At 39.2% G+C, this 20,000-nt stretch overlaps 2 protein-coding genes and 1 pseudogene across 2 annotated transcripts in view; 1 reads left to right on the forward strand and 2 right to left on the reverse strand.

Moving 5' to 3' along the window:
* Positions 1 to 200: 200 nt before the first annotated feature.
* Positions 201 to 3,281, reverse strand: LOC138023620 (uncharacterized). Its single transcript, XM_068870687.1, has one exon. The coding sequence runs from the start codon at positions 3,124 to 3,126 to the stop codon at positions 2,116 to 2,118; it is 1,011 nt and encodes a 336-aa protein (XP_068726788.1). The 5' UTR covers positions 3,127 to 3,281; the 3' UTR covers positions 201 to 2,115.
* Positions 3,282 to 4,477: 1,196 nt separating this feature from the next.
* LOC138060160 (uncharacterized) overlaps positions 4,478 to 20,000 on the reverse strand; it is a 22,987-nt gene continuing 7,464 nt past the window's right edge. The window contains exons 6-10 of the mRNA XM_068905887.1: positions 19,724 to 19,881; positions 18,250 to 18,300; positions 8,796 to 8,846; positions 5,785 to 5,835; positions 4,478 to 4,931 (exon numbers count right to left, since the gene is read on the reverse strand). Coding sequence (XP_068761988.1) covers positions 4,732 to 4,931; positions 5,785 to 5,835; positions 8,796 to 8,846; positions 18,250 to 18,300; positions 19,724 to 19,881 — 511 coding nt within the window. The 3' untranslated portion in view covers positions 4,478 to 4,731. The remainder of the gene's footprint in view (positions 4,932 to 5,784; positions 5,836 to 8,795; positions 8,847 to 18,249; positions 18,301 to 19,723; positions 19,882 to 20,000) is intronic.
* LOC138049168 (uncharacterized) lies at positions 9,672 to 10,727 on the forward strand (annotated as a pseudogene).

Raw genomic sequence — 20,000 nt, forward strand, 5'->3', positions numbered from 1 at the left:
GAAAATTGCGAGAGATGTCAAAACGTCACTGAGGCGGCTATCAAGTCTCAGGGGCACGCAACGACCAATTTGTTGTAAAATGTATTATTATACCCCAGTTAATTAAAATAAATGTTATTAAGGCATTTTCAGGCGTTTTCTCAGTGTTGCTGGGAAAACATTATCTGTTCCTTTTTCCCAGCAAGACACTCAAGAAATTTTTCAGCCAGCTAGATAAAATTGGTTGGTTTCCCAGCCAGCTGATCAAATTTATTTCCCAGCCAGGAATTCCGCGCGCTTTCAAATCCCTCGATCCGAAACGACCGAACAAAAGCGCCAAAAACCGGGACAAAACAGGTTTTTTTCCGCAAGCGCAAGCACTCTGACCAGCCGTCGTATGTTTGTGACTACTCTCTGGGAGAGGGAAGGGGTCCTTCTTTTTTTTTTTTTTTTTTTTTTTTTAGTCGGCCTCAGTCTTCAGAGTTTCTACAGCCAGCTCGGGTTGAAATGCTAGAAAAAGTCAGTAATTCCCAGGCAAAACCTCTATCAATAACAAATTTCCCAGCCAGCTCATCGACACACCTGTATTTTTGCCAGCCAGCAAGATTCCTCTGGGGAACAGATAATGTGAGGAACAGATTCGTTGGGTGCCCCTGAAGTCTGTCAAAGTGCGTGATACGATCCATTTCAAAGACGCATCACCATTTTGATTCCGGAGTTGTTAATTGACTTTAATTAGCTGAATTAGTTAAACGATACGCAAATGGAGTTCTTTACAAGACAATTGAGACCTTTAATTTGCGCTAATAGATTTTTTTACGGTTAACGGTTTTCAATTTGTTTTATGGCTTACGGTTAAATTTTAAGTTTTTTTTACGCCTAACGGTTAAATTTTTGGCCCTTTTAAGGCTAACGGTTAAACCCCATTGAGACCCTCAAATGGGAACAATCGTGAAAACGTCCTTGGAGAATTCGCCAGCACTTTTTAAGTTACTCAAATGGAAACAATCGCGAAAGCACTACAGAAAGAGAAGATATATTTTAAAATGAATTGCCCAGTTGGCGGACCAAGAGGATATCATAGGTGACGAGAATCTGCTTCAATTGACTGGAATGCCATGCTGGTGTCAATTTACAGAGATTTTACAATGCCCCGCTTGTGTCAATTTACAGAGATTTTATGATTCCCTGCTTGTGTCAATTTACAGAGATTGTACAATGCCCAACTTGCGTCAATTTACAGAGATTTTACAATGCCCTGCTTGTGTCAGTTTACGGAGATTTTACAATGCCCCGCCTACGTCAATTTACAGAGATTTTACGATGCCTCGTTTGTGTCAATTTACAGAGATTTTATGATGCTCCGCTTACGTCAATTTGCCGAGATTTTACGATGCCCCACTTGCGTCAATTTACAGAGATTTTACGATGCCCCGCTTGCGTCAGATTACAGAGATTTTACAATGCCCTGCTTGCTTTAATTTACAGAGATTTTAAGATGCCGCAGTGCCCCGTTTGTGTCAATTTACAGAGATTTTACAATGCCCCACTTGCGTCAATTTACAGAGATTTTACAATGCCCTGCTTGCGTTAATTTACTGAGATTTTACAATGCCCTGCTTACGTCAATTTTCAAAGATTTTAGGATGCTGCAGTGCCCTGTTTGCGTCAATTTACAGAGATTTTACGATACCCTGCTTGTGTTAATTTACAGAGATTTTGTAGGATAAAATAACCGTAGAAAATCTTTGTAAATGTCAAATTCACAAATATTCTTCAGAGATTTTGCAAGTCTGTAATTTTTTACGTTTTTCTTCTTATTGCAGCAGTTAAAATTTATAATCATTTCATATACATTCTAGAGATGAACATATCACAAAAACTGTAAAAAATGTCTACAAAAAAGATTCTACAGACATTTCGTATTCCATTTGTAAAAGTAGGTAAGATTTGAGATCTTATAAAAGTCTGTGAACTTAGAATTTACAAACATTTCTGTAAAGCAAAGACAGGCAAAAATTAACGATAAAAACCGACGTTTCGGTGTCTTCATGACGCCATTGTCAAGGAGAAATAAAAATTACATAGTTTGCGGCGAGGTGTAACATGAAATTAGCATACAGTGTTTGAAGCTAATTATATAAATACTTTTGCGCGAATTGAATCGCTTTGCACGTTCAGAGTGGGTTTTAGGTCTCTGATGAAAAGCATTTCATTCACCAAACAATCGAACTTATTTCTACACTTTTTCAGAATGCTAAATCGCCTCAGTAGGTCTTTTGGGACTTCGCCGTGCTGTTCGTGATAGTGTTTATATACTGAAGATGTCTTTTGTTTATGTCCATCCACACGTGTGTGTAAGTGTCCACGCGTATAGCCCACATAACCTGCATCACACAGGTCACATTGAAAACGATAAACGACGCGTTGTTGGTTGACGATCTGTGGCTTAGTTTCGCGTACTTTAAGATCTTGGCCAATTTTTCGGCTAACGAATACTGGCTGGACAGTTGTCTGCACCTTTATGCTGAGATTCTTGAGCTCTTTCTTAACATAATTAGCTGATTCCTGGTCTTTAAACGGTATGACCACACGAACAATGGCTCTTGGTTGTTTGGGCGTCTGTGAGGGCTGCTTATCAACGATTCTAGAATGTAAGAAGGTGTTAATGGTGGAATTTACCAAGCGTTCCGGGTATTTAAGGTGTGCGAAAACTTTCTTTAGGCGATCACACTCTTCAGAGAAAAAGGTCCAGGAGGAAGATAATCGGTGTGCGCGATCAAGCATGGTTGTTAGTAAGCTCCGTTTGTAGCGATTGTCTACATGGCTTTGATAGTGTAATAGTAGACCCGTGTTTGTGGGTTTCACATAAACCTTGGTTTCAATCCGAGGTACATGGTTGAGTAATTCGGTGCCAAGGAAAGGAAGCTTGCCGTTCTTTTCCACCTCCATGGTGAATTTGACCGAAGTGTGGGCGCTGTTGAGGGTATGCAGGAAAGTAGTTGCTGTTGCTAAATCAGACATTACAGTGAGCGTGTCATCAACATATCGACGGTAAAAGGATGGTAGTTTTCCTTGCCGCTGGAGGGTATCTTCGATGGATGACATGAAAACGTTAGCTAATAAGGGCCCGAGAGGGGACCCCATAGCAACGCCATCTGTCTGTTCGTAAAGAGCTCCGTCAAACTGAAACAGTTGGCCTTTAGTGGCTACGCTTAGGAGATCGACAAGATCCGTTCTGGTAAGGGCAAGATTGTGCGTTGTATTGAACCAATTGTTTGTAAAGGCTCTGTTGACCAGGATCTCTATTGTTTCATCCAAAGGCACGTTTGTTTTTATCGTTAATTTTTGCCTGTCTTTGCTTTACAGAAATGTTTGTAAATTCTAAGTTCACAGACTTTTATAAGATCTCAAATCTTACCTACTTTTACAAATGGAATACGAAATGTCTGTAGAATCTTTTTTGTAGACATTTTTTACAGTTTTTGTGATATGTTCATCTCTAGAATGTATATGAAATGATTATAAATTTTAACTGCTGCAATAAGAAGAAAAACGTAAAAAATTACAGACTTGCAAAATTTCTGAAGAATATTTGTGAACTTGACATTTACAAAGATTTTCTACGGTTATTTTATCCTACAAAATCTCTGTAAATTAACACAAGCAGGGTATCGTAAAATCTCTGTAAATTGACGCAAACAGGGCACTGCAGCATCCTAAAATCTTTGAAAATTGACGTAAGCAGGGCATTGTAAAATCTTAGTAAATTAACGCAAGCAGGGCATTGTAAAATCTCTGTAAATTGACACAAACGGGGCACTGCGGCACAATGGCGTCACGAAGACACCGAAACGTCGCTTTTTATCGTTAATTTTTGCCTGTCTTTGCATTACCAAATCTTTATTGATAATTTCTGTAAAGGGTCCAGATTTTCCAGTGGTATCCAATGTTCTCCAGAAATTGGCGTCTTGTTAGTTAGTTTGCGTTTGTGTGTGAATTCTTTGGATAGTGCAAAAAGCACAGTTCGCATCTCGGATCACGAGGGATGAAAAGCCGTAAAAAACCCAAACAAAATGCACTTGTGTCAAAAATTGAAAAGGTTCTATAACAAAGGAAAACACCTAGACTTTCCATATAATGAGAACATCAATGGTGAAAAGTTCACAGGCGGACGCACGTGGCAATGACCGACACTGATAAAACGCAACTAACATCTGCAGCATGCAGAGATAGAAAACAAGAAAAAAAAACATAAGGACAGCTCAAACGTGCACGCACAACAGAATCTTGTTGAGGATTAGCCTCAGCACCGTAATCGCTCTCCCAGAGAGGAATTCAACAACAGCGATTGAAGTTGGAATGTTCATGACGCGTTGAAGTCGTTTGCTACCTTTGACGTTCCATATCATTCAACATTGTTCAACGAAATTGAACTGTTGCAATCCTTTAGCCCAAGCCCTAAACCGACCCAAAAGCAATCAAATATGGAAACTTAGAGAATGCACATAGTTTAATTCTATTCAGTTTATGAAATTTTACGGGCTGCTATTTGAGCTTACCTGGTCTAATGCTAACTACATTTTTCTTAGTTGGCTCGCAAGGCTCACGTAACTAAATTCATATCGACAGATCTGTAGATTAACTCGTATTCTAGTGAACAAAGAAACCAAAATGACAACAAGTACAATTATAGCGGTCTTTGACTATGCAAACTCTACTGTTTGGTGAAAGAAAGTAGCCTTATCCATTCTAGTCATCAATAGCAGTATCTACATCTTGCTTGAGCCTTGAAAAATGAATAGGATTATTAATCATTTGAAATTCATGCAGGGGCTTTCCCTTCCTGCCTCTGAAATACCAAGCAACTGCTCCTCCACACAAACCAATGAATACCAAAACTGCCAGACTGATTCCTGCTTGGGCACCACGGGACAATCCACTAGATTTATCTGAAACAGGAGGAAGTTCTTTTTGAGTAAATATATATATTTTTTTCATATTTAACAAAAAAAATTAAGATTTCGTCTATCTAAACCCCCATTTAAGAGTGGCATTGAGGCCTGTATCCATTATTCCTGGTCTGACATCCCAACCTGCATTAACTCATTTGTATCCAGCCAAATTTCCCGCGAACTTTTCTTTTGCAAACTATTCATTTAAAGTATTATTTATCGCTAAATGTTGCATCTTTTTGTCCAAATGAACGCTGGAAATAAAGAATATTTAACGATATTTCAGAAGAACTTTTTTTGTAATTTAATATTCTCTGTCAAGATTTGCATAAAAAAGAGAAACATAAACATCACACACGCACGAAACAAAAAGTCGTATTTGCCTCTTCGTCGCATTTTCATGCAAAACACAGGAATTTTTATTAATAGCAAAGATCCTTTCTCCATTTTTTAGCAATCATCCTTTCAAATTTCAGAGAAAACGGTTTTCTATTACCAGTGAGACAAGCATGAGTGCGAGCACAAGGGGTATATGCTTGATTGTCTGAACTACATGCCCTACTCTTTACAACAAGTGTGCGGGTTCTTTTACGTCCCACAAGATTATGAACATTGAAGGGTTGTGAGACGGGACCTCCGGCTTATCGTCCTTATCCGAGAAGATTTGAAAGTCTAACCATTTGCAGATGTAGTTACAAAGGCAGCACTTTCTCCTCAGTTATTTAAAGACCCTGAGTGTTGGTCCGGCTGGAGTTGAACTCACGACCTCCCGCGTGACAGCCCGTGCTCAACCAACTGAGCCACCGGTGCGCGGTACGATATCAAGGGATCAGTTTTAGTAGCAACTCACCTCCAGTTTGTGTTGCAGCAATTGGGTTTCCAATGGCAGTTTCATTGGATTCTACAAAAAAAATATATAAAAGCAACATAAATAGCTCTGAAGAAGTCTATCATCAAAGGATAAAGGAACAGTGTTAACACACTGACGAGAGGTCATCATCATCAGCATCATTATGCTCATATTTCAATACCAAATGATCTGTTGATTAAAGTTTACGTTACAGGAGGTTTCTGCCAAATAAATTCCACGACGAAGCGTCTGTGATCAATTAAAATGTTAGTTCCTTTGGATATACTCAAATCAGTAAAAACTGACAGAAATTTATTGTTTATTATTTTTCTTAACAGGATTGTAAACTATATAGGAATGTTGTAGCTTATTTGAAAGACCAATAAAAGAAGCCTTAGAGGGAAAATATCATTTTTGGGATAAATCTTTTAAATAATTTGTATGACATTAGCATAAATTAAGATGCGTTTACAGTAGAAAAAACATTAATTTGTGGAAATCGTCGGCTTTCTCTGGCCAAGATTTCCACCAAATTTGGCTGGAAAATAACAAACATTGATTATTTTTATTGCTACTCCCACAAAACAGTCAAAATTCAAAGCAATTGTCTGCTTATTATCTTTTCCTAAGAGACAGATGAGGTGTAGTATTGAGGAATAATGTGCCTGCATATAAAACTGAAAAGAACCAATAAAAAAAAGAGGCATTAAAAAAAAAAAAAATCGCTCAAAAAATGTTCCTTGGGTAAACTTTTATAACAAAGGGCATACGATTAGGATACATTAGCGTACAAAAGTATTCGTTTTATAGCATTTATGACAAAACGGTTTATAGTAGGAAAAAAAACGTAATAGGAGAAAATGCTTCTCATTCTATGACCAGGATATCCACCACATTTGGCTAAAGAATAAAAAAATAATATTTTTATTGTTTTTTTTTTTAACAAAATTGTCCCCAAAACCAGCAGAAATTGACCAAGATCATTGAAAATCGATTATCTCTGCAGTTATTATTGCATCTGGTAGATTTGTGAATTACCCTGTCCAGTAACCCTAGAGTTAACCCTAACTATCTAGAACTACCCAGACCGAAGACCTGTGACCTGTCTTTTGTACCTACAATCCACAATCCTTCTTTTTTAATACAAAATATGGGTGCATGTCTCTCAAACAATTGGGAAATATGTTTTATTAGTGTTGTTGTTTTTCCTTCGGAAAGGTATAACCTCTTTTATCTTACTTATTTTGGTGCAAACTACTTTGGATATGTTGTTCATTCAACAAGGAATGTTTCACTTCAATTTAATATTAGTTTTTGGCAAGGCAATCAAACGATTAATTTCACCAGGAGTTGTCTCTTTCCAACTTCCGTCAGGCTGTGTGTTAGCCTTATGTCTCCCAGGTACGACTTGCTCATAAGCAGAATTGTTAATGTGTTCTACAATACTGTTAACCATTTCTTTAGAAAAAAACAAATGGAAAAAGTCCACAGATTTTGTCATTCTATTTCTCAGACTTGAACCCTCGAAATGTATCCCTGGTTTTCTGACAGGGTTAAATTAAGAGCAAGGGCTTGGTAGGCAGGTGGGTTGCCATCATCCGTGTCATCATAACTGAGAAACATATCAAATGCAGGTGCAGTAACAGGGGCTGGAGCTCCTACTCTTGCACGACACACACGACTTACACGATGCAATTTGAGATTGCAGGATTGCGGATTGCAGATTGCGTGGTTTAGTGCTGCCCTGTAATTTTATTCATACAGCACTGTTATCTTGCGTGCATAAATTCAAAATACATTCCAACTGCATCTCGTCCGAAACTTTCCAAACACAGTGAATGAAAAGAACATCTGTCGGTCGTAAATGCTACGGCATCAAAACTTGTCAAGTTTCGACTCTCAAGTTGAAACCCACTCACTTCGAGAAAACGTCACATCAGTCACGTTGAGAGTTCATTACTCAAAATCTTCAGGTAATTGGCTAACACATAACGACAATTGTACACCAAATTTGGGAAAGATCGGGTGGAGGATGGTAACAATTACACATTTGTTGTCATTTGGCATAGCAAGAGATTACTTCTCAACAGTGATATCTGAGGCCTTTATCTATGATTAGAAAGCATTTCATTTTGTGCCAAGTTTGGTCCCCGTTCCTTTCCGTTCTTTGTTTGGATTTTCTTGTGAGTGTTATTACAGGACTACTTTAGGGTTTAAGGTCTCGGTAAAAGAAAATGAGGTGTCCGCGGGGACAGAAAAAAAAGATTGTTGTGCAGCTATTTTTCAAAGGGTCAAACTATTATTCCTATTAAATCTAATAGATGCCAAAGTTTGCATTTCAGATTAGAAGTTTAAAAAAATGTTCGACGAAGTCATTACTTTCCTCATATCTTTTTTTTTTTTTAAGAAATCTAAAAGAAACAAGGGTCGGTAGGAGTTTGCTTGGGGTTTGCGGAAAATATTGGGTCGCTAGTAAAAACCGGCGCTTATAATAATTTGCACAATGCAAACACTAATGTTTTGAAGTAACCTCAGGAGAGGAGCCAAGGCAAAAATCAGTTTTGCAAACTCAGTAGATTATGCGTGAAGATGACTTCCGCTCAGGTTCAAGAAAAGTCAGTCACTGCCAACAGTCATTCTCCACTGCCAACAGTCATTCTCAGGACTACTCTCACCCAGACGAAAAAATTCCACTCTAGGTTTGTAACGCCTTGGTTCAAACAAGTTTGAATAGCAAAACAAAGGTATAGACAAATTAAATTTCGTGTCATTTAAGGAAATACTTCATTTTGATTGGTCAGCACGTTCACGCTCTCTTGTATGCTGCAGTTGGTGCATGCATCATGGTTTAGTGGCCCCTTTTTAAGGGTCTTGTGTTGCCCCAAGTTGGAGTGTCCTTTTACGGATCTTTTAGTTGGACTGTCTGCTGTACGGGGGACGATTTTCTAATCACGCCGCGCCATTTTCTTGTAAGGTGTGAATTCAAGGGATCAGTTTTAGCAGCAACTCACCTCCAGTTTGTGCTGCAGTAGTTGGGTTTCCAATAGTAGTTCCACTAGATTCTACAAAAATACAAAAGCAACTTATAAAGCAAAAGCAAATAGCTCTGAAGAAGTCTATCATCAAAGGATGAAGGAACAGTGTTAACACATTGGCGAGAGACCATCATATACGTTTCCTAAAATTAATGACACCCAAAAATTTGGCCTGATATAACTTATATTTGCGCGATATCTTGTCTTAGGCGTCTTGAAGCTAGCATGTAAATGAACATACTTTGTTCCCATGATTTTAATGCCTTCAAACCGAGTTAAAATACTTTAAAAAAAAAGCAAGTGTTCCGCGTGTTTTTGCTTTTGTTCCTGTAATCAACATGGGAACATGCAAACTGAGCACTTAAAGGAACTTTTGTTCCTCGTTGAAATTTGTTCCTGGAACCCAAATCTGCTTAATTGGGAACCGGAGTTCCTCGTCGTAGCAGTTCGGAACTCAAAGTTCCTATTAGTTTCTTGAAAAGGAACTCCATGTACCTTTTTTGTCTCCTAAGGAACAATAGGTCCTTTTTCATGCGGTCCGTTTTTCATTTTATTCTCTTTCACAACAAAAGAGAACAGTTGTTCCTGTTTTAATGATTCCCTTAAATCGAAGAAGAACTCGTTTCTCTGGACATAATTGACTTTAGTTTGAATTCACCTAATCTACTCTTCAAATTTGTTGATACAATGCAGGACGAATGGAAACTTGGGCACGCAGGGCGCATTGGCTATTTAGACGCCATTGCCAAACTGATGGATTTCAGAAAAGTAAACGGGGCATCCGAGGTTATGTTGAGGGGTTTGTCGTCTACAGAAACCTATCTGAAAAAAGTCCTTAAAACAGTTTCAAAAATGATGCGATTACAATGGACAAATGAACTCGACGTTGACACCTTAGAATCCAAGGGACATTGGGCCACACTAGAAGAGCTTCTGGAGGTTGTTAAGCGCTACTTGCCATGCTACGAGAACGTTCTCAAAGCATGCAAAGATAAACCGGGTACAGTATCTCCACTGCAGTTGCCCTTTGCAACAAAATTCCTTGCGGTATATCTGTTTATCAAGGTTAAAGGCTCACGCCCAATGATCTACCAGTATTTAACTGTTGAAATGGTGCGCTCAGCAAAGAACAATTTACGATGGATTTTTCGATCAGAAAATGTTTAAAACCGCTGGAAAATATGGCTTCGACTCTCTTTTCCTTACCGACACAAGCATGCAAGTGTTGGATGGATACATCGACCATATTCGGCCTAACGTAAAACCAACTTGTGACTATGTCTTAGTGACAAGAAATGGCAGCAGACACAACAAACTTGGCGAGCGGATGAGCAAATTGGTGTTTGACGCGATCGGAAAATACGTTCACCCTATTCGTTACCGACAAATAGTAGAGACGGCTAGCTCCAAGAACTTAGTAGTAAGGCACAGGGCACAATCTCCGAGGATCAGAAGAATAGTTCTATTGTGGCAAGAGTGCATTATCAAAAGCAACGATCCCGAGAGGTGGCAATCAAGGCGCACGAATATTTGCAATCACTTTATGGCGAGAAGGGGTCTGAGTTAGAAATGGATCTCCGATCAAGACTCTCCGACAAATCCGCGTCTTCGCCTGAAAAACAAGAAAATAGTGACGGGTCGACCCCCGAAGAAGACAACATTTTCATTACGCCCTCTAAGTTCAAAAGCCAGATTGCTACAAAAACGCCCGATTCTTTGAGAGGAAGGAAAATTCTACTATTCACTCCTGAGGAGGATAAATATTTGAAGATGGGACTAGATCGCCATGGGTTCGAAAGTTGGACAGCTATTCTTAGAGATCCAGACTTTCATTTTCAAAAAGGACAAAAACCGAACTCTCTTTTAAATCGCGCAACCAGGAAATTTATTTGGAAATGTAAACCATAGCGAAACAGGGGATCTTTGCCCGGAAATAGCAGCAGAAACAAAAAAACCAGTATCATCTTAAAATAAATCCTTTCATCACTTTATTGAAGAGAATTCACACTGACAATAGACTTAGTTATTTTCCTCTTACGCTATCAGAGCACTAAGTGCATGAAATATTGTGCCACAAGTCTCACTTTTGACTTGTGCTAAAGTAGTTAAAAAGTGTGTTCTTTTGTCTCTTAACATGCCCTTGGCTCAGCGTAGGATCTCTTTGTCTCTTCGCACTGCTGTATCGAAGCAATTCCCCTGAGAGTGTGTTGTCGTCCAAGTTTGCCGATAGCGTTGAACTGTCTGAAAGTTCTTTGATGTTGCCTGGCGACTGTGGCCAGAACTGATCCACGTTGTTTTGTGGAACATAAGATGGAGTTTTGCGTCTGTAGTTAAGCACTTCATAATCATCTTCCACAGTTTTGTGTGTAAAAGGAAACGGCAACGGCAACGGCTCTAACAGGCTTTTAACCATGTCTTGCTCTTCTTTTTGCAGCAGGCCGAGTTCTATGCAGAGTCGTTTTCGTTCGGACAGGGCGTCTTTGCATCCAAGGGTGCCTAAGTTTTTGTGTTGGCTCTTTAACTTGTCTTCCAATATTTCCCTGAGCGCCATCATTGAAGCCTTCATTTCTGGGTAAACACTAGTTTCCAAAGTGATCATGCACTTGCAAAGTTCCTTCTCTGTGGTTTTCAACTAAGATGACTGGAATACCTCCTTAGCCTTACTTTTTCTTGCATCTAGTCCTGTCTTGAGTTGTTCTTGTTCGAAAGCGGCCAGATCATTTCTAATTGGTGTGGGTAGGGGTTCGTTGTTATCACGCGGTAGCAGCAAAATGTGTTCTTTTGATACGCCTCTGGAAAGAAGATTTTGTTTGCATCTCTCGTATACCATCTCCTCTTGTTGCTTCAGTCTTGTTTTTTCCTCCAGACGAGTTTCTAATATGTGACTGATGTGGCGATAACAAAGGGAGATCCTGGCGAAGTCTGCTCCAAAGACGTCTTCAACGCGGCTGTGGTTTCGTCATCTTCCGAATCGTGGAGATCTTCCTCGTCCTGGTTTTGTGCTGGTTTGTTGTTGTGCTGCTTTTCAGATGAGTTTGTTAGAAAGTCGGCTAGCTCCAAAGTTCTTAAAATCTCCTGTTCACACTCTGGGAGAGAACCTTCGTAATCCTAAGGGTATCTCTCAACTACTTCATCGTCTTCAGAGCTTTCCCCTTCGTCGATAGGCGCGCTGGCTTTCAATGCCGCCCAGGCGATGCACTCCATTGGGTGCTTTAGCAGCCACTGCGTGACCCTCCGTTTTGGATTTGGAAGGCTTTTGAAATAGTCCATTGCCTGCTGAATCTTTGGCTTGAATTCAAGCTTTTTCTGTGCAGTCAAAAACATGGGACATCGGTTGAAGAACGACCTTGCCGTCTTATATTTGACATTGCAGGCTGTGTATCCTCCATGAGTCAGGATTTTCCAGACGTGTACGTCGAGAGTTGATGGAGAAGCTTCGTCTATGAAGATGACCTCGGTGTGGTTGCTTATCATTGCTTTGTTAAATAATTTCTGCTTGGTGACTGTTGCGACATTGCTGTGGTGTATCAGCCCGAGTATTGGGTAAAAAAGGCTCGTCGTGCCGCTATCTGCTTCTCCGACTAAACACGGTACTCTGTCTTTGTGTTTCTTCTTATTAAAATTAAGAATCCTCAAGAAATCTTCACAAAACAATGCAATGTCATCTTCCGATAGGCTGTTTTCTAAAACTTCTTGAAAATACTTCGGCTCTGGGACTTTTAGAGGGTAATACTGTGAGAAAGCTCTGGGAGTTAGAAGGCCCACTTTCTCAGTGGGAATTTCATTTCTCAGGAACCGCCTCTCCGAGACAGACCAGCAGTACCTATCGTTCACTTCTATAAGGTTGCAGTCCACTGTGATGGGCCGGATTACTTCACACTCCGGGTCAGCTAGGAGATCGATCACTTTCTTCATGTCCTTTAGAAGCCTTGCCTTAAATGACTCATTCGCCGCTAGGCTGTTCACAAAAGCCTTTACGTCCCACTTGAATGCATAAGTGCAACTGGCACCTTCGCACTTTCTGTAAATGGTGCCTCTGTAAAGGGCATACTCCAGCTTCCTCATTGCTATAGAGATGTCACTTATAAGAAACGTCAGTTTATCTCCAAGCCGTGGCTCTACATCTTCACTTGGCTTTTCCACAGACGTGCCTTGTGTGGTTCCATCAAAATCAAAACGATCAATAATAAGTTTGGCCCCTTGAAGCTTATCCCTAGCATTAGATAGAACTGACTTGAATGACATCTGGACGAGGCACACACGAACGACGTTCTAGGTACCGCATTCCTGTAAATCCATGTCATCCGGATCTTCTAAGAACTTTCGAGCTTCCGTTATGAAGCAGTGTTGGTACGATGATGTTACCAGATCTTACATAAACCCATTGCTGTGGTCTTTCAGAACTTTGAACAGCTCCTTCATGGCGAGTGATTCCTTGCCCTCTCGGCAGGGGATCTTATAAACAAAACAAAAACCTTTCCTATGGTTGACTCTCGTTGCATTAATTTGCTTCAGGGCTAATGCGAATTTCATCAATCGCGCTCTTCATAACCAGTTCTATGCTGCTCATCGGTTCTCTCATGGGACACGTATGTACGAGGGATTATATTACCTTTCAAAACGTCCAAAAGCGAGACACACCTGACTTGCAATTGCATCAATTCCACATTCCAGTAGCACACGGTGAACCGTTATCGGATTAGGAGGGGGCACCATTAGGTGTTGTGAGTGTTATCCAGTAGCTTAACGATGGCCTGAGCTTTTTCTCAACTACTGCAGGGTGATCTGAAATCCACGTCTGACTTGATGTACAGGAGACCTGGCTTTCTGAAAAAGGCTCGCTATCACTTTCAGCACAGTTTTCGTCATCAGTTTTGCCTTTCTTCTTCATAGCTTTGTTCGGTTCTTGTGTACGTATAGCGCTAAAGAAGAAGGCTATGCTTTTTACTCCTGCAAGAATAAAAAAAAAACAGTTTTTTTCTAGTAATTGACGTTCGGTAGATAGTTAGCGAAAGTTTCACGAAAAATCCGCAACCAATACTAACCTTGCAATGCTTTTGTCACAAGCGTCTCTTGTCTTACACACCTCGTTCCATGCGTTTTGCGAACCGTCGTCTATATTGCAAACACAGTTAGCGCTTACTACGCTGCATTTATCGACAATTATCGGGCTCAAATAACAGAAAGTTGCTCCCTTAATTTTCTCGCTGTTAAGTTGCCGGCAAGGATAGTTTGCTCTTCGCATCATCTTCAAACTGATTTGGTCTTTTCAGAGTGTTTTGCTTTTATAGGCGGAGCAGGATACATGCGCAAAGTTTCATTTGAATATTGATGTGGGAAGGAGATAACCCCAAGGAACATATCTTAACACTTATCCTCGCTCGAATGATACTCCAATGGACGTGAAAATGAGTATAAGAAGGCAAAACAAGTTGAGATGAATAGTTAACCAGCTCATCTATGCCTTATTCAAGCAGTGCCAATGCGACTACAATAAGCAGCTAGGTGGGCATAAGTGACAACTTTTGAGCGAATGAGATTTTAGAAAAAATTGACATTGGTCAACAATTCTCATTCCGGAAAATCCGCACAATCCTCAAAATCCACAAGCACAGGAAGAGTTTTGTTCATGATATTTCTTAACCAACAAAATCCACAGCACCTGGGAGACTGTGTGGAAATTTCCATACCAAGGATAGGACTGTACGGTTCTCGTGGAATTTACGGAAATTTGAATTCAAAATGAGACCCGACCATAGACTTTGTTTATAAAGATGGATATTACGGTTTTCAAGGAATTTGCAGAAATTGAATTCAATATGAGACCTAGCTAAAGGCTTTCTCGATAAGGGTGGATAGAGCGGCTTTTACAAAATTTAAGGAAACTGTAAATAAATAAATAAATAAATAAATAAATAATATATTTATTTTTTGTTTATTTATTTAATATAATAGATAAATAAAGAAATAAATAAATAAATTTATTTATTTTTTAATTTCATTATTTGAGATTAATAATTTTATATATTTATTTCCCTATATTCCGCGAAATCCGTAGTATCCAGCTTAAGTTTAGTTGTTAATAGTTGTTAATAGTTAATAGTTTATTGAAAACACATTTTGGCATTTAAAAATGAATTACAATGTGTATTTACAATTTAAAAATTATATAAAATTTAAAAATTACATAAAAATGTAGATTCTGTGAGTTCTGTGAGTATTATTCCTCATCGTACGTCCATGCGCGCTCACCCTCGTCCTTGTCAGGTGCTTTGAGAGAGGGCCCTTCCCATCAATTTTCTTTTAAGTTCGAATGCAAAGATCATTGCGGCGAACGTCCAACCTTGGGCATTCAGCAAGTTCACATGCCCTGCTAAAGGTTTGTTTTGGAAAGATAATACCAAAAGCTCGTTTCTGGACTCTTTCGAGCAATTCAGACAGATAGGAAGGAAGAGCATAATGCCTGGACTACGCAGCTATATTCCAAAATAGAGCGTATCAAAGACACATAAATTGAGACTAGGTCTGCTGCTGAGACACCACCCCGACGTAAAACACGTAGGATATGTAAGCGTTTCAATGCCTTAGCAACTACTGATGCAATATGTTCGTTCCACTTTAAGTCATTCTAAATAATAAGCCCCAGGACCTTATGTGAGGTTACCACTTCTAACGGTTGATCATCAATTGTTAAGGGGGATAACTGGGGTTTTTCCTTAAAGAAACACAAACGCAACTCTTTGCATTTCTTAGCGTTAAGACACGTCCAGTTGTCAGAGGCCCAGCTGTATATATAGTCAAGTGTAGACTGGGAAGATGATAAGCTACCCTTATTGTTCTTTGACAATGAGACATCATCTACTTACTTCCACATTCCGAAATTAGGTGACATGGCCCTCCCCAAAGCATTGACCATTATGAAGAACAAAATCGAGCCTAGTTTGGTCCCTTGGGGGACCCCTGCTTTGACAGGAAGCCATTCCGAAAATGTCTGATTTAACTTAACGCGTTGCTTTCTATCAGATAGAAAATTAATGATCCAAGGGATCAGACAAAGTCTAACGTTAAGGTTAATAAGCTTTTAGAAAAGGATGTTATAACCAATACGGTCAAAAGCTTTTGAAAAGTCCAAAAAGCAGACTCGGAGATGTTCATTAGGACTATCTAGCTGTAAAAGCCAATTATTGACCATATCTAACAGACAGTAAGATGTGGATGTTCCTTTCAAGCAGCCAAACTGCATAGGGTCAATTTTATCCCTGACATCCTCAATCAACCATGAAACCACAAAGTCTTCTAAAACCTTTGAAAGGCAGGGTGTGAATGAGATTGGTCTTATATCACTCTCACCCATGGGCTTTGTGACTTTAGGGATTGGGATAGGCTATTTCCATGAGATTGGCATAACCCCAGATGACAAAGATACATTAAAAATAGTAGCAGCTGGGGTTGTTAGTTCAAAAGCAAACTCTTTAAAAATTCTGCTAAGAATATTATCAGGCCCATGGGCCTTATGGGGCTTAATTGAAGTAACTTTTTTACATACTTCATAAGGTTGTACCATGGGCAACGTATCGCACGTGGGGGGGGGGAGGGGGGGGAGAAGCTGGCAGCAAAGACAAATCAAGCGGGGGGATGTCCGAACTTACAGATGTAAAGAAATTATTAAGCACATTGGCTAATCCAGGATCAGATAAGGTCTTACCATCACGCTCTAATAAGAGATGTCTGGGCTTCTCAGATCTACCCGACATCTTATTAACTATCCCCCACCACTTACAACAGTTATCTTTCTTTAGATCTTGAACTTTGGTTTGATAAAAAGATCGTTTGCGTTCAGCGATCGTCTGCTGGACTTTGTTACGCCGGGATTTCCAAAGGGGGGTATTCTGTGAATGGAAAGCCTTTTGGCGTTCTTTGACAAGCATTTTAATTGATGGAGTTATCCATGGTTTATCTGAGTGGTGGAAATATTTCAGCTCAATTCATTATGTATTCATGTTCCCGTGTTACCCTTACCATCCGTAATGTCCACCCTACATTACTGGTATTAGTGAGACCTTGCAGTGTCAGCAAAGTGATGAGGTGTAATACATAAACAAAAAACAATCTCGTTCAGGGAATGGAAATGATGGATTTAACTGATTTAGCGGAAATGTCTTTGTTTGAAAGTTTTTTTTTTAATCATGACACCACCATGTTTGTATCGCAGTCCCCAGCCTGCAAAAGAAACCCTGCTCGTGTTGGTGTTTAATTTTTGCGTAGATTGAACTCTCTTCTTGCGAGAACATTTTCTTTTGTTGCTGGTCAGGTGGGTAAAATTCTCTCTGCTGTTTTCGTATAACTTATTTCTTATGATGAGCTTCTTTTTTTCCAACAACGTCGTTAAAAGAAACACGTGGGCCTTTTCAAAGCTGTTCCTTTTAAAAGGAACTCCTTTGACCAAAAAAATCAGACAATAAAGTGATTTAATTTGCAAACCACAGGAGAATCCATGTTATGGAATTGTTCTGACATGAAACAATTCAAATAACCAAAGTTTGGAGAACTTTTCCTTGCGCAAAGAAAATTTTGAGCCTATATAAAATCGGGAACTAAAATTTTGGGAAACGATCATCATCATCATCATCATCATCATCATCATCACCATATGCTCATACTTGAATATCCAATGATGTGTTGATTAAAATTTATGTTACAGAAGGTTTCCGCCAACAGATTCCAAGACGAAACCGTATATGATCAATTAAAAATTGAAGGCTTCATTCTTTTGGGACGGCTATTTTCCTAATTTCACCCAGTCTTGAATCAGCTTTTCGAGAGCAACATGCAAACCTTCAGTGATTTTTTTCTAATATAAAGAGGTGACCTGAGCACAAGATACCGAGAATAGGACTCGGCGAAAGTTAAGATAAGAAAGCCGTCATATATATTTAAACCTCTAAGGAATTTGATCGTCTGGATGAAAGTACTCCTGGGAAGGACTGTTGGCAGTGCCTCACGTCTCGACAACCTGACCTGAAGTCAACTTTGAAATGGTACAGGTTCTAGAAACGTCAGTCACTTCCAACAGTCCTTCTCAGGACTACTCTCACCCAGACGATCAAATTCCATTCTAGGTTTGTAACTCCTGGGTTCAAGCTATTTGAATAGTAAAACAAAGCTAGACAAATTAAATTTGGTGTCATTTAAGGAAATATTCCATTTCAATTGGTCACCACGTTTATGCTCTCTTGTATGTTGCAGTTGTTACATGCATGATGGTAATAGTGGCCCGTGTTTGAAGGGCCTTGTGTTACCCCAAGTTGGCATGTCCTTTTACGGCTCCTTCAGTTGGATTGCTGGCTGTAGGAAGATTTTTTTTCCAATCACACCAGCCATCTGTTTTGAAAGGTATGAATTCATTGGTTCAGTTTTAGCAGCAACTCACCTTCAGTTTGTGTTGAAGTAGTTGGGTTTCCAATAGTAGTTCCACTGGATTCTAGAAAAATACAAAAGCAACTTAAATAGCTCTGAAGAAGTCTATCGATCGTCAATGGACGAAGGAACAGTGTTAACACATTGGCGAGAGATCATCATCATCATCATCATCTTCATTATCATCATCATCATCATCATCATCATTATACTCATATTTCAATATCCAACGATCTGATGATTAAAGTTTATGTTACAGAAGCTTTCTGCCAATAGACTCCATGACGAAAGCATTTGTGATCGCTTAAAAATTTAACCCTTTTGGATATGCCCGAATCAGTCAAAACTGACAGCAATTGTCTGTTTATTGTTTTTGTCAACACGATTGTATACTATATAGGAATGTTGAATTTCAATTGAAAGACCAATAAAAGATGCTTTAGGGGAAATAAAAATTCCACTAAAAAAACGTTTTTGGAAGAAAACGTTTTAAATAATTTGCATTAAGTTAGCATATATCAACATACAATTAGCAATTTTGGAAAAAGCGTTTACAGTAGTAAAAAAGTACTTGGTGGAAATGTTTTGGTTTTTATGGGCACGATATCCACCAATGGCTGCAAAATAACAAACACTGAATATTTAACATGTTTTTATTGCTTCTCCCACGAAATAGTCAAGATTGACAGCGATTGTTAACTTTATTTATTTTCCCAGCAACAGGCAGATGTAGGATTCAGGAAAGTTGCACCTTACTTGAAAAAAGGGAGTAAAAGAGGCTTCACACAAAAAGAAAGAAAAAAAAAAAGAGTAAAAAAAAAACTCAAAAAATGTGGGAAGAGATATTAAATAAATGGCATACAACTAGCAGAAATAAGCAGACAAAGAGTCTGATAACCTCGCGGCGAGCGGCATCTTGTCGCGTACTTTCCAAACACATTGGATGAAAAAAACATCTGTCAGTCGTAAAAGATATTGCATCAAAACTTATCAAGTTTCGACTGAAGTTGAAACCCACTCGCCTTGAGAAAGCGTCACATCAGTCACGTTGAGAGTTCATAACTCAAAATCGTCAGGTAATTGGCTAGGACATAACGACAACTATATACCAAATTTGGGAGAGATCGGGCGAAACGATCATTTTTATGGACGTTTTTCGTTCATCAGTATTATAATACTGATAAACAACGCGCGCATAAGTAAAAGGTTAAGCCTATTTTTAAAAACAGCCACTGACGAACTGTTTCTGATATTATAAGGCACAGCATCCCATACTGTCGGGGCAGGCACGGAGAAGGATATTGGTCCGTATCTTTTTAAATTAAAAGATGGAGTAAAAAGAAGATGTTTGGATAATGAGCGTAGTTGACGAGATGGGGTAAAGGATGTGAGAAGATCGCGTATGCACGATGGTGCCAAATTATTGAGCGCCTCTTCAAAAAATACGATAATTTACCGGAAGCCAATAATAATACAATACAACATACCATATTTAACAATTGATAGAGATTTTGGATCAACTGCGAATTCTCCCATGCTTCCACTTCTCACAGCATTGACAAAATTATTCGTAACATTCGCACCAAGTTCATTTGCCATGTCACGAGTGAAGGTAAGGTTGAACATTACTGTAACACTGCCACGCCTAAATTAAAAGAAAAACAGTAAAACGAAGGATTGTACAGAGAAGTGAGTGAATGTCAAAAGGCTTGTTAAAAAGCCATATTGAGAAAGCTCTAGGGTTACCACGTTCGAAAATGCTGG

Source organism: Montipora capricornis, chromosome 1 (genome assembly GCF_036669925.1).
Source record: "Montipora capricornis isolate CH-2021 chromosome 1, ASM3666992v2, whole genome shotgun sequence".
Taxonomy (NCBI): Eukaryota; Metazoa; Cnidaria; class Anthozoa; order Scleractinia; family Acroporidae; genus Montipora; species Montipora capricornis.

What these genes read in the sequence shown, in the direction of transcription:
- LOC138023620 (XM_068870687.1), bottom strand. Translation starts at nt 3,126, where the DNA reads ATGGGGTCCCCTCTCGGGCCCTTATTAGCTAACGTTTTCATGTCATCC.